Raw genomic sequence first — 16,075 nt, 5'->3', positions numbered from 1 at the left:
GTTAATGGTGAGGTTCACAACACTCCGCCCATTTTCAAGTCGCCGTGCTTCCACATTTTGTCTTAAGCACAGTGGTGGACGGCAGCGCAGTGTTTCTATCTGGTCAATAAGAAGTCCCATAAAACATGACGAACAACGCTGCTACCAGGATATTAAAGTGCATCAGGAAAACTAAGCTGGATGATCGACGGCATCATGTTGCCTCATCTTTTTTTAATTTGGACCTGACAGAACGATAGAGAAAGTGACTGTACCCCAGAGTGGCCGTAGAGAAAAATAATCATAACAAAGCGTGGGAACGGGATAATAAGTTGTTTCCTCAAATTAATAAAGCGAGGGAATGAGGTAATTTAATCTCTGGCCCTGAGATTCTTTACTTGTGGCCACGAAGGGAGAGTCTGTATGAGGCTGCGTTGCTCCGCCTTGAGACGCTGCACAGAACTTCTTTATAATGAAGTGATACTTTTGGGCCATCAGTAACTACAATTTTTTTTCTATAACGAGCAATTTCAGAAAGCCAGTTCAGTGTCTTTTCTGCCTTGTGGGTAGTGAAAACTCCGCCCCCACCCGATGACATGACAGGCCCTGCTCTGGCCCAGCAATTTATCAACTGTATCCAGGTTTGTTAATGTTTATAAATGTTTAGATATGTTCATCTTATTTATTAATGACTGAAAATCAAAGAGCTTAAAAAAGCGCAGGTTTTTTTTTTTTTTTTGGGGGGGGGGGGGGGGGGGGGGGGTTAGTTTTGTTTTTGTTTTTTTGATAGATTCATGCATTGTTTGAAAAATTTTTGAAAATTGTTTGATTTCATTTTCGCTAAACTTCCCAAAATTGTAATTTCCAGTAAACCAGCACCAAAACACATTCATTTTCTGAAAGGGACGAAGGAAGCTTCTGCTTTTATTTGTGTACAAGTGTGTTAATAGAAGAGTCGTGTTTATAAATGCTCTCTATTCACTAGCTGCTTAAAAGTACAGTCTTTTTTTTTTTTTTTTATCATTGAGACCTTTCAATGTAAAGGCAACACACACGCCCGCGGGCTTATATTTTTAAATAGATATTTACAAATTTGTAAATTCAAGGTAGATATAGGAAAGAACATTTCCGATCAGACGCATTAATGATTGAATTGTGATATAAAGTTTGCCTCTGACATAAGATGAGTTTTACAAGACACTGGCACGTCACGTTGTAAAAAAAAGAATACATAAGCTTGCACGCAATGCATTATGGGGAAGCATGAGTTTTACAGAGTCAAGTCGCTAAACTGCTAAAAACTGCTCAATATCAAAGTTTTGATTTTAATTTCTGCTTCATGTTAGCGGTTTAAAGCTCACCGTGACACCGTCCATATTAACAAAATAGAGGCGAAACGCGTGCCAGACGCAAAGGACCATTTTTATTTATGAATAGCGACACATCTTCGCATTTAGACGTTCTGATTTTCTATGTTTTAGATGGTGTTTTGGTGTGCCTTTATGCACGAAAACACTAATTATGATGTCAAAAAAGTATTACAACGAAACATGTTGACGTAATCTTTCGTGATGATGGACAATCCAATAATAATATAGTCACATTTACGGAGATGATTTAGTAAAACATTTCGTTTGTATACATTTTAAACAGGCACTTCTCCGGACCGCTATTGTTGTGAGACGAGGGCGGAGACGGAGGAGGGAATCTGTAGTGAAACATTACAAAACAGTCTACCGCATGGAGGTTTAAGAGCAACATCCCGCACGTTTTCATTCATATAACTGAAGACACCAGGGGAACATGGACACGACGGTCAGTTTACCGAACCAGCCGGACCGAAACGCCACCGGTGAGTGTGAACTTTAGTCGGTCAGCTCCTACTTGCTGCTCCGTGTTAGAAACTGCCGGTGTGTAAACACACGTGAGTGAAAACGGAACATTCTTCTAAAAGGTAAACTAACCTGCTGCCTTACACAATACTGTACAGTGGCACTCGGGTGGGACTGGATTATGTTAAAGATAGTTTTAAGAACATGCGACCTTTTAAAGGATTGTTTGCTATTTATTCCATACATATCACTGTTCAGTGTTTTTAATGTGAGTTTAGGTCACTCACTGATCACTGAGAGGTGATGGAAGATTGTTGAAGACCTAGAAATCAGTAATCCATTACTGCAGTCCCCAAAACACTGCCGTGTTCTTCTGACCAAAGCTTCTGGACAACTGTTCTGTGATCAGATTAACCACATGTCTACTTGATGCAGGAGAGGATCATGTTTACCAACATCTCTGATTATATATGAAGCCATATGGTGGAAACCGTGGAGCTGATGTTGATTTACATGGTGATCAAACAACTAACCTCTGTTATCCCAGTAGTAGTGAAACGAGTCGTGTCAGTTTCAGCTACATAACTCGTGCGTGCGTGCTCTAGTTTTAACCTCTTCCTGGGATTCTTGATCTGGGAACTCACTCTGGTTGTGAAGTAAACTTCACTCTATTTCCCTTATTTGTGGATTAACGATTCAGCCAGGCATGGTTGCAATTTTACTTGTTGGTTTTAAAATAAGGTGAGAATAGAATAGAAATACTTTTTTTTTTCCCAGAGAGAAATTCTTTTGAAACATTGCTCCACACAGAATGAATAGAAAAGAAAATTAAACATAAAATAAGACAAATGGTAACATACATTATTTAAATTAACAAAACACACAGTGAATACTTTGAATGCACCACCTTATGACATTTCCCCACATGTCCTGACTGTTCGGGGTGTTTTACCTGAAGATTCTGAACCCCAAAGCGGTTACAATTCAGAGTTTGCAGTTGGCTAATGGTCGGTCATACTTCCTGTATGGGGTCTAAATCCTGAGCTCAAACACGCTGGACCTCAGGATGGTGATGTCTTTGAGTTACGGTGTGTTTTAATTTCACGCAGTGTGTTTTTCAGTGACGCTGGTGGAGAGCAGCAGCACCCCCAGTGGGTTGGAGCTGGTCAGCTCCTACCAGACCACCAGAGTGGGAGACCCCATGGATCTGGTGGCTCTGGCAGCACAAGTGCAGAAGGTGTGTGTGTGTGTGAAGTGAAGCTTTAGTCGTTCTCATCTGGCAGTGCTGAACAGAGCACTCTTGTTGCCTGTAGGGGGACGAGTTCGTGAAGGCCAACGCCTGCAACAAACTGACCGTCATCGCGGACCAGATCAGATACCTGCAGGAACAGGCCAGGAAGGTCAGGAAGTGAGCCGAGCAAGCTGAGCCAGGCCCGGCATCTCATTCTGATTAAATCCCCTCTCCTCTTCTCTCTCTTCCCCGAAGGCCCTGGAGGAGGCGAAGCGGGACGCCGACCTCCACCACGCCGCCTGTAACATCGTGAAAAAGCCTGGCACCATGTATTACCTCTACCAGCGGCCGTCCGGACAGAAGTACTTCTCCATCATCTCTCCAAAGGTTGGTGATAACATCTGCAGCCCGAGGGCGTGAGCAGGAGCCATTATGCAACGCGGCCTCGCAGAGAGCCTCACACACGTGAAACGCTACACACACACACACACACACACACACACACACACACGGCACAGCGAGTCACAACTGTCGAAGTTCAAAAGTCACAAAAACACTGCAGGGAGCCGGGAACATAGCAGGTGGTGGATTCTACCGGAGCAAAGCAGCTTTGTGTCAGAAATATCAGCTTCTGAGAGTGTCTGCATTCCAACAAATGGTTAGGACACGGTGGTGAATGTACAAGACACAATGCAGCAACGTTGAAACGTCAGTAAGTTCCTTAGATTCGAGAAAGTGTTTTTGTCAACAAGCGCAAATGTGAAAAACAATCTGTATTAAATATGCTCCAGGAGTCATACATACATCAGAAAGTGTTTAGAACTCCTACTGGGTCTTCGTCATAGTGATCATTCGCTTCCAGGGTCTTTTGCCTTCAGAAACGCCTCCAATGAGCCACATATGGCAACGTGCCGCTTTATGAATACCGTAATTTCTGGTCTATAAGCAACCACTTTTTTCGCCCTGCGGTTTATAACATGACGCAGCTCATTTCTAGAAACGCACCCTGACATGTTGCTGCAGCCACACGTGTCGTGACGGTGTACCTCCCATGCAGGAATGGGGTCCCAGCTGCCCCCACCCGTTCATCGGCGCCTTCAAACTGCAGCACGACATGTCCTGGACCCCCGTGGAGGAGGTGGAGAAGAAGGAGGCGCAGATGGCCATCATGGATAAGCTCCTGAGCCAGCAGACGTCCCTCCCGCCAAACGCCGAACTCCACTTCCGAGGACTCTCCGAGTGACGGAGCGACGTCACAAACTCTCAACTTAAAAACACACGGTCCTCATCTCAGTCCTGGACGAATAAATACAGATGGAAACGTACGCTCATGTTCAAAGACAAAAACGTCACTATCATCCAGGAAATAATGGATCGTTAAGAGTCACACATCCAGACCTGGCTGAAGAAAGTAAATACCATTGATCAATAGAAGAGACGGCAGAAAGCTCACGACAATAATCTGAAGAGATTCAGTGTTGCACTCGTGATTCCAGTACATGGACTTTAATAGTTAATGTACTTTGTAAATTGCATTACATTTCTGCGTTCAGTCATATTTATTGTGAGATTTACGAGCCAACTTATTGGTTTGGCCCAGTTGAGATTGAAAAGGGGCTGGAAAAGTTTAGAGGTTTAACAACACTGGCTTTTTTTTTTTTATCCCAAATGATTTAAGGTGACGGATGCTCCTGAATACACCTTCAGTTGGAGTGTCGCATTCAGATTTGAGCCCATGCATTTTAAAATTGCATTATATTAAATGTGAAAATGTTGCAGATTGAAACATGAAAGTAGGATAAATGCCTTTTTTTTTTATCTTGTTGTACGCTTGCAAATAAACAAAATCAAAGCTTTACATGGATATATTGTATTTATCTCCCGTTGATCTAAACAGCACGGCTCTTCAGCACCCCCAGAGGCCAAAAACTGAACAGCTCCAGTTTTTTTGTGAGGCTCCGTTTAAACAACGCTTCAAGTGAAACCGCTGCGTTTTTGCATTTTCCTTTCAGAAGTTTCACATTCACACGGCAACATTCTGAAAATGTTGCCGTGCCAATTAATGTTCGTACACGAACATTCTCGTGGACAGATGACCAAGTTGCAAGTGTTGTTATGGTGACTGTCAAAATAAAACCACCAAGTCCAGGAAAACAGAGACTGGGAGTCACGACACCAGGGAGGCTGCCGGGTGTTTCACAATTCATCCCTGCTGTGGTTTGAGCTTTTTATTAATAAAACTCGGATCCAAACACTTCTGCTTTTGTCTTTAATTTATCAATTTAAGTGATGACATTTTTTCTATGCATCCACAGGGAATAAATTACTCGGGGTACATTATTTTTCTTTTTTTAAACACGCTTCAATTTAAGGTCCAAAAAAAAAATTAAAGTGCAATGATTTAATTTAATTCTTGTGATTGTATTGCAAGATGGCAAAATGTGTTTGTTAAAAGTGCGGGTTGGTTTAAAAAGCCTGCGGGGGTCAGCTGGCCGCCGGACGGGACGTGATGGACAGCAGGTAGGAGTTCATGTGAGGCAGGAGCCGCCAGTCGTCTGTGGCGATGTCGAAGTGCGCGGCGTCCTCCTCCGACCGGATCTTCATCAAGACGTGAGCCCTGGGCGGGAGGAAGAGGAGCACTTTGACCTGCTCTCTGTGAGCCGGGTCCGTCAGCAGGAAGGGCAGGAAGTGTTCGGCGACCAGCGCGTCCAGGGCGCCGTCCTCCAGGCCGCAGCAGAACAGACTGACGGCGCCGTCGCCGTCCGACTGGATTTCCTCCCACAGGGCGTCGAACAGCGTGGACCCGTCGCCCCGGCTCCAGGACGCGGGAGCCGGCAGCGGCAGGAAGGTCCGGCGGAACGCCACGGGGACGTCGGGCAGGGCGCAGTGCCAGGTGAGGCCGTCCGGGGTGGTGAAGAGGGCGCTGGCGTGCAGGGTGGTGGGGCGAGGCCTCCGCGGCTTCAACCTCAGCCGCACGGTGGGCGGCGGGCGCTCTCGGAACAGACATGGGACGCTGACGTCCCGCAGCTCCTCGTAGTGGTCGTCGGTGAGGCCGAAGTGGAGGCGGACGCTGAGCAGCTTGTCGAAGGCGTCGTCGTGAGCGTCCGCGTGGGACACCTCGTAGTCCAGCGTGATCTCCGAGGCAAAGCCGGCGTCGGCGAACTGAGCCCTGTAGGCGTCCAGAGCCGCCCTGGCGTCGCCCGACTCGCCCCGGTCCGAGTCGCCTTCGGCCGGCGCCCGCCTGGCCTCCGGACGCACCTCCACCAGCGTGAAGACGGGCCTCTCCGTCTGCCGGACGGTGAGCAGACCCGTCAGCCCCTCGCTCTCGGCCACGAGGGAAGACAGCGTTTGCTTCTTCACCTGCCGCCCGCCGTCCGCGGCGCCGTGCGCCAGCACGCCGGCCAGCTTCTCCCGGGACAAGGTGGTGAGCAGGGTGTAGTAGAGGCGGGCGTGGTCCTGGATGTCCGTGTCGCCGTAGCGGCAGGCGACGTGGTGCAGGACGTCGGCCAGGGGGACGATCAGCGAGTCCAGGCCCGGGTGGACGAGCAGGCGGCGGCAGACGGCCAGCACGGCGTTTCCCAGGCGCCAGTCGCCTCTGGCGCACAGGGAGGAGCCCGGGGGCGTGGCCACGCCGGCCAGGAAGCGGAGCGTGCCGCGCTGGGGGACGTCGGCCTCCTCCGCCACCCGGGCCAGCATCTTGAGGTGGCGGCTCAGGTCTTGGGAGGTGAGCGTGGCGAGCGGCGCGTCCACAATGACCCCCTGGAGGGCTCTCAGCAGCGCCACGGCCCAGCGGGACTCTGGCAGCCCGTCCCGGGTCCGGTCCGCCAGGTTGACGAGGTGCGGGGCGAGCCAGGTGTGCTTCACGTAGAGCTGACACAGCTGGTCGGTCAGGCCGGCGGAGTATCGCTCCACGGGGTGGAAATAAGACAGGAAGAGGAACGCGGCCCTGAAGCAGGTGACCACGATGTGTCGGCCGCCGCCGCCGCTCTCCACGATGCGCAGCAGCGAGCCGAGGTGGTCGTACAGGTACGCCGGCACCGGGCCGCCGCCGTCGCCGCCCTGCTCGTCCTCCTCCAGGCACACGAGGCACAGCAGGTTGAGTCTGCACAGCAGCGCGGCGCCGTCGTCGAACACGGTGGGCGCCAGGGCGGCGGCCAGCCGCGGCGTCAGCAGCACCGGGACGCTCTCCTCGCTGTCGCCGCCGCCGATCGGCCGGTTCTCGGGGAAGTGCAGGAGGCAGTCGGCGTAGAAGAGCTTCTCGGGCGGCGTCAGCAGCGGGTGCTGGGCCAGCGCCACCAGCCGCCGCAGGAAGAAGGCTTCGTCTTCGGCGCTGAACAGGCTGTCGGTGAAGGCGCTCTTCATCAGCAGGGTGGCGTGGAGGAGGCAGACCTGACGAAACCAACAGAGACCAATCACATTGTGATTTATTTTCTTTTTTTGCACAATTCATGGTATCATTTGATTTGATCTCAACCTTCAACGCCTCCATCAGGTGTTAAAATCTGACAAAGTCGGAGGCTCTTTGCTCCCTTCAGCTCTCTGGAGCTTTAAAATGACTTTATTTCTCAGATTCCTGCACTCTAACAATTCAACATCTCTCCAGTCTGCTGAAGTCTCAGTGTGATATAATAACCGTAGGATCCGTGGGAAAGTCAAAGGAAAGAAAATGGAAAGACATGAAGAACAAAAGAATAAAACAAGGTGGTTTAGCGAACTGCTTGTTAGTAAATGTTAAAGCGGCTAAAAGAGAAGCGATGTGTAAATTGTCTAAAGCAGTACATTTTGAGAGGGAAAAAAAAAATCTATAAAAATCGCTACCAAAGCTCCAAATCTAAAATATTTCCAAATAATTATTAGCTACGAAACCCCAGTTTTTGCACTCATGTGACATTTTTATTCGTTCCCTTCACATAATCTTAATGTTATGTGGCTGCAGACAAGTTTTATGGTGACGATATCTCTTTTGGCCCTACAGGCTGCCGACCCCTGACCTCTGGCCTCATTTGATGATCTTTGTGTCTGTGTCTTCATGAATTAATAGAAATTAATCCCACTTTTTTTTATCATATTTTGGATTCTGTGAAGCAAAGAACAGCCCGAGGTGTGCGGGAGGTTCCCGGGTGTGACGCTCACCTCCGTGGTTCCCAGCAGACGCAGCAGCTGAGCCCTGAAGATCCCCGGCGGGACGCCGGGCACCATGGCCACCACCTCGGTGAGCCTCTGCAGGAGCGCGGCCTGGCACAGCGGGGTGAGCAGGTAGGACTCCTCCAGTAGTGAGGACAGCGTGGAGCGCAGCTCCTTACAGTCCGGCCCCGTCTGCAGGGTGGGCACGGTTCCCATCGGGCCGCGGATGAGGGACCGCAGCGCCGCGGGGTCCGCCGTCGGCCCCGGGTCCTGATCCGCCTCCCACGCCACCGACGTGCTGGCTCCCAGCAGCGCCTTGACGTGCTCGGCTCCGGCGCCGCCGTCCCGGGTCAGCAGGTAGATGGCGTTCCTCAGGACCAGGGTCTGAACCCCGGCGTACGCCTGGTGGAGCCGGGAGGTCTCCCTCTGCCGGAGCCCCCCCAGCAGCTCCAGGCGCTGCGACAGGAGGCCGGGGCAGCAGGCCTCCAGCTCCCGCAGGCACTCGCACGCCGTCTCCTGAAGGGGGCGCTGCGCGCCGTCTCCCTGGACGTCCTGAGCCGTCTGCAGGAGCAGATCCAGGAAGTCCTGGGAGGCTGGCGAGGAGGCGGCGGCGCAGGAGGTGCAGACCAGGACGGAGGTGAGCGCCACCAGGAGGTGGCAGCGGAACTGGATGCACTTGGAGGGACACTGAGAGAAGACGGACATGAGCTCCAGGGCCGTCTCCTCGCCCACACAGTCCGAGGGGCACAGCAGAGCCGGGCGCTCACACAGGGGGGACAGCAGGAGCACCTGGGGGGAGGGGGGGAGGGCAATTAAATTGTGGATGTAGGAAAAATACTGAAGCTCATATTGACAATCCTGTTAAAACTTAAATGAATGTGATTGTTTACAACAGTATCACCTGTCTTAACTTTATCTAGGGCACTATAAATATTTCTGTCTTACAAACATAAATAAATATTAGTGTACAGTGGAAAACTGATCAATGAAATGTCTAAATAGACTACAATTGTTACTGGGTGTCTTGAAAAAAGCTGTTCTAGCAAACAAAGGCCTTGTGGGCAGAAAAGGGCTGCAGGAGGTCACTGATGTGTTGATGACATGTTGTACAGTAATTAGATGCAGGTGTTGACGACACCAAAGTGAAAAGGTTGAGTGGTGGGGGGAAAGAAGAATACTCTTTGTTTACAAGTCCCACTGATAAGATAAAGAAAGTTTAGGTCAATTATTTGAGGCACACATTAGCAGCAGCCTTCATCTGTCCAGTATGTTGTGCCTCTAAGTTGAACACTCGGAGAGGGAAGGTGCAGGAGACATGTCGCTCTTTGAGCAGACTAAACCCGGGGACTCGAACCCCCCAGTACCTTCAGACTGAAGCCGGCTCGGTCGTCCCGGAGCTCCCGGAGCAGCTCCGCCAGGAAAGCCTCCGCCGTGGTCCCGGACAGGAAGTGAGCCGGGTCGCGGGAGAATACAGCCACCCTGTCCGCCCAGAGAGCCTCCATCACGGCTCACCGTCGTCCCGCACGGTGTCCCACAAAGTTTACGAGGGGAGCGTCTCACGAGACTTCCTTGTTATGTCACGTGCACGTTTGACTATGAATCCAGTACGTGCGCGCCCCCTGCTGGCTCGGAGGTGACATCCTTCTACTATCATATTACTTATACTGGTACTGTAGTGATATTTTTCCCACTATTACTGGTAATCTCTTGAAAAATTTCCTTTAATTAATATTGTGTTATGGCCAAATCATGATTGGTAAATTTAACAGGTATGCTTGCTGAATTGTGATTGGTTAAAGGCTTTAATATGAAAATAGCCTGCCACTAGGTTTTAGTCATGCTTTTTCGGTACACTTGCATTGTTCTGTCCTTAAAAAAGAGAATATGTTCTACAATACACCTATTAAAATTCCCATTCATGATTTGGCCATAACACAGTTTTAATTCAAGGAAAGTTTTCAATAGATATTTAAAAACAACACTAATTTTCATAAAGAACTATAGCACAATTTTTCATCTTTAAAATGTATAAAGAAAACTGATGCTGTAAAACTTTTCACTTTCACAATCTTCTTACATTTCAGTTGTTCAATATATAATATCTTGTATTTTGTTGCACTTGTCTATAGCCATGCAGAAAATGTATAAAAAAGGTGTAAATTGCAATTTTGTGCTATTAAACAAGAAGTGTGTGTGTGGGGGGGGATTGTCTTTTGGTCCCCATGCAGCTGTTCTTGCAGTACTTCATTCAAACACCAGAGAGGGACCACGCCCCTCCGCAGCATATTTCAACACTATCTTTAAACACGAGAAGAAGAAGACCTCGAATGTGTCCAATCAGACACGTTGTTTACAGACGCAAGAGGAAGTCATTTTCAGGCGCCAATTTTTGTATCTCATTCACGGCCGAGAGAAACCTTCTGTGATTTTAATATTTTAATTCGCTCCTTCGCCGCGGTCATGAGTGGAAACACGTTCCCGATCCACACTGTCGACAAAATAGTGGCTTTCTATCGAAATGGAGTTCTGACTGGTTCGGAGGCGAAAAACTTCACCAAGAGCGACCTGGCTCCCTCTCCCAAGGTAACGGCTCAGACCACTAGTTAACAGCTAGTTAACCCTCCCAAGGTAAAGGCTCAGGCCGCTAGTTAACAGCTAGTTAACTCTCCCAAGGTAACTGCTCAGACCGCTAGTTAACAGCTAGTTAGTCTCCTCTGACAAAAGACTGGTCATTAAAGTAAACGTTCCTGTCCAATACACCGAATCGCTCAACCCAGTGGATTTAGTCACCAAGAGGAGGCTTCACCCACCAGACTCACTTCAAAATCTCCACCATTCTACATTTTTCATTATATTTATATTTAAAGCGTCTAAACTAACGTTTACACTGCGACATATTTTTCCCCTGTTGATCTTCAAAGAGGTCGGCTGTGCTTTCTAAAAACATCGTGCAATTTAAAACTATACATTTGACAGTAAACGACACAAAAATGCATGATTTAAAAATTTTTAATTGTTTTCCAGATTTGTAATTAACATGTGCAACATATTTTGATGCTGAAATATCATCAGCTTATTATTAAAATAATGTTTTTAAAACATTAATAGAAACATTTTTTTTAATGAGCACTAATCTCATTAGACATGATGATTAAAGATAAATACAGTCCATTTTTGTTTTTAGAAAATGGATGAAGTCTAATTTGTTTATGGGTGAAAGTTTGCAGATTTGGGTTTCAATTTCCTCCAGATATCATTTCTTTTCAAAATGCAGAGACAATCAGGTTTTTCCTGTCGTGCCAATAACGTCACAATATCACTGGAAACTTTATGAATGCTGAACCTTTAAACCTGACCCAGCTTTAACCACTAAAGTGATGTGAGGAACGAATGCCCACAGCTCGACTGAAGTCAAAAGACGCTGAAAGAAGCAGGGGGTGAGATATTCATGGATTAAAGATGCGCTACCCACAGTCCTGTGTTGAATGAAGCTGTATAAATAATAGATTGATGACAGAAGCAGGTCTGGTGAGTGGACTGACTTCATGTAGTCACTGTAATCTGTCCACAGAGCAGTTTGAATCATCGCTCCTCTGACTCAATGCATTAACATGACTGCTTCTCTCTCTCTCTCTCTTCCAGCCAGAATCAGTTCAGATGTTGTACATGAGGGTTCTGTACCTCCTCTATCGCTTCAGGCCCGAATGTCACTCCATCGTGAGTACTGCTCCTGGTTCACTCATTGGATGCTCAGTGTTCGTTACACTCCTTCACTTTCCTTCTTTGGTGGTTTTCTTCCTTAGCAGGTTGTGTAAGGAGATCCTCATCTTCACACACATTTCAAACCTAATTTTAATGGCATACTTTCCTCTTCTCCTTCCTCTCCAAACTGTCAAGCTCACCGTTGTTGCTGTTGGTGTGTTTGTCTGGCATGAACCAGATTTCTGTCCCATGTGTGTTTTCACTGTATTTTCAACCAGGTTCCACTGCTGGAGAATATTCAGTACCCGGCCTACTATGAGGGAGCGACGACCATCATGAGCGTTTGCATACGCATGTGAGTTTGCACAGAGTCCAAAGAAAGCTAAGAAAATGTCTATGGCTGGTTTAAAGTCTCCCAAGTACAGATTTAACAAAGTGTTCAGTCTAAAAATATGCAAACTGATTTTAATATCTTAATCCTTTTTTGTCATAAAACCTTGACGATGCTGTACAGAAAGTGAAGGAGGCGAATCTGGGTGAGACGATAAATAACAGATTCAGCCGCAGGTCTTTGCTCCGTTTGAAAGTGATTTTGAACATTTGTGTTTGTTATTGACAAGAGATGTCCACTGATGTCAACCTTCCTGATGCTGGAGGTTTTAGTGGCAGACTTTCCATAAATCCACACACTTAAAGCCGCCGGGAGCCTCCAGAAGTGTCGGTCAAAGCCAGCGTGACCACAAACATCACAGCGATTCAGTCAGCCAGTTAAAAACAAGCTAAAGGCTGCACACGCGATTCTGTGGGTAAACTGGGGTTCTGGGTAAACCTGAGCAGAGACGCTGTGGGTCAAACTGACATTTGTTCACAGTGAATCCTCAGACCGTGGAAGAGCTGCAACACTCTAAACATTGAGCAGCAGATTTTTTTTTTTTAAAGCTGGAGTCACATTGTGAAGTTCAACCAGTTAATGAATCAAATACGACAATAGCTTGTGTTGCACTGAATCAAATCAGAGCACGTCTCGGCTCCAGTTCATCAGAAACCGCTGACAATTCAAAGAGTTGACAAGCGGCAAAATTGTGTTTTGTGTGATTAATTTCTAATGAATTCCTTTCAGGCAGCAGTTCCTGCCGGTGTGTATGGTCTACGATTTCTCACTGAACGACCTCCTGAAGCCAAGTAAGTATTTCTATTTTATAGTTTCTATTAGAGCAATGCCAATAAAATAAAAAAAACCTCACTTTGCCTTTTTAATTATTTCGGTTCATATTAACAGAGCCTCTACTCCAGAGTTATGTGTTCATGAGTTTGTTGCTGTGCCCTCCAGAGAAGCAGAGGACTTTGACCATCCTCAGTGCCATCATGAACCTCCTTCACTTCAGGGAGCAGCGGGTGGAGATGATCCAGGAGAAGCAGGCCAGATTTGTAGGTTATGGTCAGAAGAACGCGGCCAACGTGAAGCGGCGGCTGTCGAATACATTCTGACCACAGATTTATTTACACCAAGCAGAAAAGATTTCTAGAATTTCAAGTCTTTACAAGTTACCAGCGGGACAGTTTACTTTGAAAGTCAACACACCAAAGTCCAGGAGCCACATGCAGTCCAACCTCATCTTCAGTGGGCTGGACCAGTAAAACAATGACCTCATCATTGTAATTGTAAATCTCTGTCAGTGTTTGAGAGCAACAAAGTATGATTAAGAAGTTCACAGTTTATGAACTATCTTTCCACAACCCCTGGCAAATCGGAATAAAAGAAGTGGAATTTCAGCAAGGTTCAGCCTCGGCTCAACTTTTACAACGAACAGATCGACCGGGGATTTTTATTTCACTATTCACATCTTTACAGGCTTGAGACATTTAACTTTGTGTAACTTGTGTCACTGAAACTCCCAAACAAAGTCATATTATGATCACAATAACTTCTCGAAATGACCCACACGATACAGACATGATATGATGCAGTGCGCCCCTGGTGGTCAAATAGATGTATTGCAGTGAATGTCTGATCTATGAATGTTCCCAGAGGGCCGACAATGACAGACTGCAGGCGTACACCAAAAGCATCCGGGAGGCAGAGAAGAAGATCGAGATGCTGACGTGAGTCAGACGTGGGTTTTTTTGGGACGTAGACCTGAAACTGTCTGAAGCCGGTTTCACCGTGTTAATACTCAGCAATGTTAGTCAGAGATGGTTTCTCCTGTTGCGGTCCTCTTCCAGAACCATCCCGCCAGAGCAGCAGGCCGAGGCCAACGAGCTGGCGGCCGCCCTCTCCGAACTGCAGACCACCACCATGCACGAATACCAGGAAGTGGTAGGTGGCCTCCAAAACACCCTCCTCCACGATGCAAGCCGGAGATCCGAGTGTCGTCAGTCATGCTGGTTTCCTTCCAGAACGCCAAGAACGAAAGCATTGCCGAGTGGAAGAGCAAGATCGCAGAGAAGACGCAGAAGCTGGTCGGTCTACTGAAAACACAGACACCCTGTGGAGGCGACGAAAAGGCCTTGTGGTGAACTGGTGTGTGTGTGTGTGTGGACAGGCCCAGATGAAGGTGGACGTCAGCAACCTGAAGGAAGACGTCGGCAAGCTGAAGTCTCAGATCGTAGAGTCTCCGGAGGAGCTGAAGAGCCAGATGGAGAAGATGCGTGAAACCGTGAAGAACATCAAAAACTCCATCGTGAGTGGGGCGGGGGGGGAGGGGTGCTCGTTGGCGAGGAGCGTCATCGCCGGACAGGTTCATGACGGGTTTTTTTTTTTTTTCTGCTTTCAGGAGGAAGCAGACGAGCGCGTGGTGGAGATGCAGAACATGGTGCAGGGCGTGAGCCACACCGAGGCCGAGATCCAACACGTGCTGGGTCTGCTGCAGGACCTGGACGGCAGCATGAGCAACTGCAAGCAGCGGCAGGAGGAGGTACACACACACACACACACACACACACACACACACACACACACACACACACACACACACACACACACACACACACACACACACACACACACGACTCCGTGTGGATTCAACTTTCTAAAGCCTGCGTTACTTTATTCTCAACATTTGTATGTATCAACTGTAAAATTCACATGTTTTTAAGTCTGAAATTAAATTTAAATTTGACAGATTTGTTAAACTACTTTTAGAAGGTTTCGATACATTTTTTCCCCTTCTTTTTTTTTTACAATCAATGTGTGTGTGCATGTAGCACCAGGAGCTGATAGCTCAGTATGAGAAGAAGCAGAAGGAGCTGAAGAACCTGTGTGTGGAGGAGGGCCAGCTGAAGCGGGCTCTGGACATGAAGCTGGACAAAGAGTGCAAGCAGAACATCCGCCGGCAGAAGAAGAGGGACATGAAGGAGCAGCATGTGGGGGAAGTGCTGGGGTACGGGCCTCGCCTCCGTCAGGGCTCCCATCATCACACACACACACGCACACACACACTAACCTGAGACTCTTCCAGCCAGTGCAACCAGATCCACCAGAAGCGCGAGGAGATGGCCGACCGGATCCAGGAGATCTCCGGCGAGACGCAGCAGCTCAAGGCCAAGATCAAGAGCTTGAGAGACGTCTGCAGCAAGGAGACGGAGAAAGCTCAGGTACCAGCAGCCTCCACATCCACCTCCTCCTCCTCCTGCAGATCACTTTCTGTTCCACACTGACGGTTGCTCGTCTGCCTGCAGGCGCTCTACAACAGCCTGTCCACCGCGATGGACGAGTTCCATCAGCAGATCGACGCTCGCGCCACAGACCTGAAGCTCAACGCCACCAAGACGTCTGCTAACGTCTAACCACGTCACGTTGGTCTTACATCCTTCCTCTCCACTTTGATCTCCATTTAAAATTTTTTTTTCCTTTTTATTCTCTTGTAGAAGATTTTACTTCCTGTTTAATACCGCACTTGTATTTCAGCACGTTATTATTAATGTCTGCCTGTGGCTTTTAATGTGTCTGTCTTTGTTTTGTCACAAGTATTAGAAATAAACAAAAGCTGAGCCAAATGTGTTTTCAAACATTTTATCAGCTTGTGTTACTGGAATCAAATTGCGTAGCAGTTCATCATTATTATTTTTTTTAAACAAAATGGCAAAAAATGTTCGTTTACATCTGATACGCTCAATCGTCAGTTTGCTTTTAGCCACAACCTTCTTGGAACTTAATCACACACACTTAAACGCTGATTTGTTTGTAGAGCAGATTGGGACGACGGGC

At 47.8% G+C, this 16,075-nt stretch overlaps 3 protein-coding genes across 4 annotated transcripts; 2 read left to right on the top strand and 1 right to left on the bottom strand.

Moving 5' to 3' along the window:
• Positions 1–1,704: 1,704 nt before the first annotated feature.
• Positions 1,705–5,261, top strand: cUnh1orf50 (chromosome Un C1orf50 homolog). 2 transcript variants are annotated; one of them, XM_080495281.1, is made up of 5 exons: positions 1,705–1,831; positions 2,933–3,048; positions 3,125–3,211; positions 3,298–3,429; positions 4,100–5,259. In XM_080495281.1, exons 1-5 carry the CDS (start codon positions 1,783–1,785, stop codon positions 4,283–4,285), a joined length of 570 nt encoding a protein of 189 aa, XP_080351407.1. In that variant the 5' UTR covers positions 1,705–1,782; the 3' UTR covers positions 4,286–5,259. The 2 variants fall into 2 exon arrangements, with proteins under 2 accessions (XP_080351407.1, XP_080351406.1); XM_080495280.1 differs by having other exon boundaries at positions 1,777–1,831; positions 2,921–3,048; positions 4,100–5,261.
• A 31-nt stretch (positions 5,262–5,292) lies between these two features.
• On the bottom strand, positions 5,293–9,683 carry ap5b1 (adaptor related protein complex 5 subunit beta 1). The gene is made up of 3 exons (XM_080495279.1): positions 9,531–9,683; positions 8,176–8,955; positions 5,293–7,431 (listed from the first exon to the last, which is right to left on the bottom strand). Exons 1-3 carry the CDS (start codon positions 9,666–9,668, stop codon positions 5,527–5,529), a joined length of 2,823 nt encoding a protein of 940 aa, XP_080351405.1. The 5' UTR covers positions 9,669–9,683; the 3' UTR covers positions 5,293–5,526.
• Positions 9,684–10,626: 943 nt separating this feature from the next.
• On the top strand, positions 10,627–15,756 carry nuf2 (UF2 component of NDC80 kinetochore complex; the record flags this gene model as incomplete). The annotated part of the gene is made up of 13 exons (XM_080495646.1): positions 10,627–10,749; positions 11,809–11,883; positions 12,147–12,223; positions 12,989–13,050; positions 13,199–13,296; positions 13,898–13,971; positions 14,092–14,185; positions 14,266–14,328; positions 14,412–14,549; positions 14,643–14,783; positions 15,073–15,248; positions 15,327–15,462; positions 15,547–15,756. The coding sequence occupies 13 exons, from the start codon at positions 10,627–10,629 to the stop codon at positions 15,652–15,654; spliced, it is 1,365 nt and encodes a 454-aa protein (XP_080351772.1). The 3' UTR covers positions 15,655–15,756.
• Between the last annotated feature and the right edge of the window lie 319 nt (positions 15,757–16,075).

This window comes from Blennius ocellaris (assembly GCF_963422515.1).
Source record: "Blennius ocellaris genome assembly, chromosome: 4".
Lineage (NCBI taxonomy): Eukaryota > Metazoa > Chordata > Actinopteri > Blenniiformes > Blenniidae > Blennius > Blennius ocellaris.
This window is presented reverse-complemented; position numbering and strand designations above follow the sequence as displayed.

What these genes read in the sequence shown, in the direction of transcription:
- cUnh1orf50 (XM_080495280.1), top strand. Translation starts at nt 1,783, where the DNA reads ATGGACACGACGGTCAGTTTACCGAACCAGCCGGACCGAAACGCCACC. An exon ending in GCCGGACCGAAACGCCACCG is followed by an intron (nt 1,832 to 2,920) that starts GTGAGTGTGAAC and finishes AATTTCACGCAG; the next exon opens with TGTGTTTTTCAGTGACGCTG. An exon ending in TGGCAGCACAAGTGCAGAAG is followed by an intron (nt 3,049 to 3,124) that starts GTGTGTGTGTGT and finishes TGTTGCCTGTAG; the next exon opens with GGGGACGAGTTCGTGAAGGC.
- ap5b1 (XM_080495279.1), bottom strand. Translation starts at nt 9,668, where the DNA reads ATGGAGGCTCTCTGGGCGGACAGGGTGGCTGTATTCTCCCGCGACCCG. An exon ending in GAGCCGGCTTCAGTCTGAAG is followed by an intron (nt 8,956 to 9,530) that starts GTACTGGGGGGT and finishes CCCTCCCCCCAG; the next exon opens with GTGCTCCTGCTGTCCCCCCT. An exon ending in GTCTGCTGGGAACCACGGAG is followed by an intron (nt 7,432 to 8,175) that starts GTGAGCGTCACA and finishes TGGTTTCGTCAG; the next exon opens with GTCTGCCTCCTCCACGCCAC.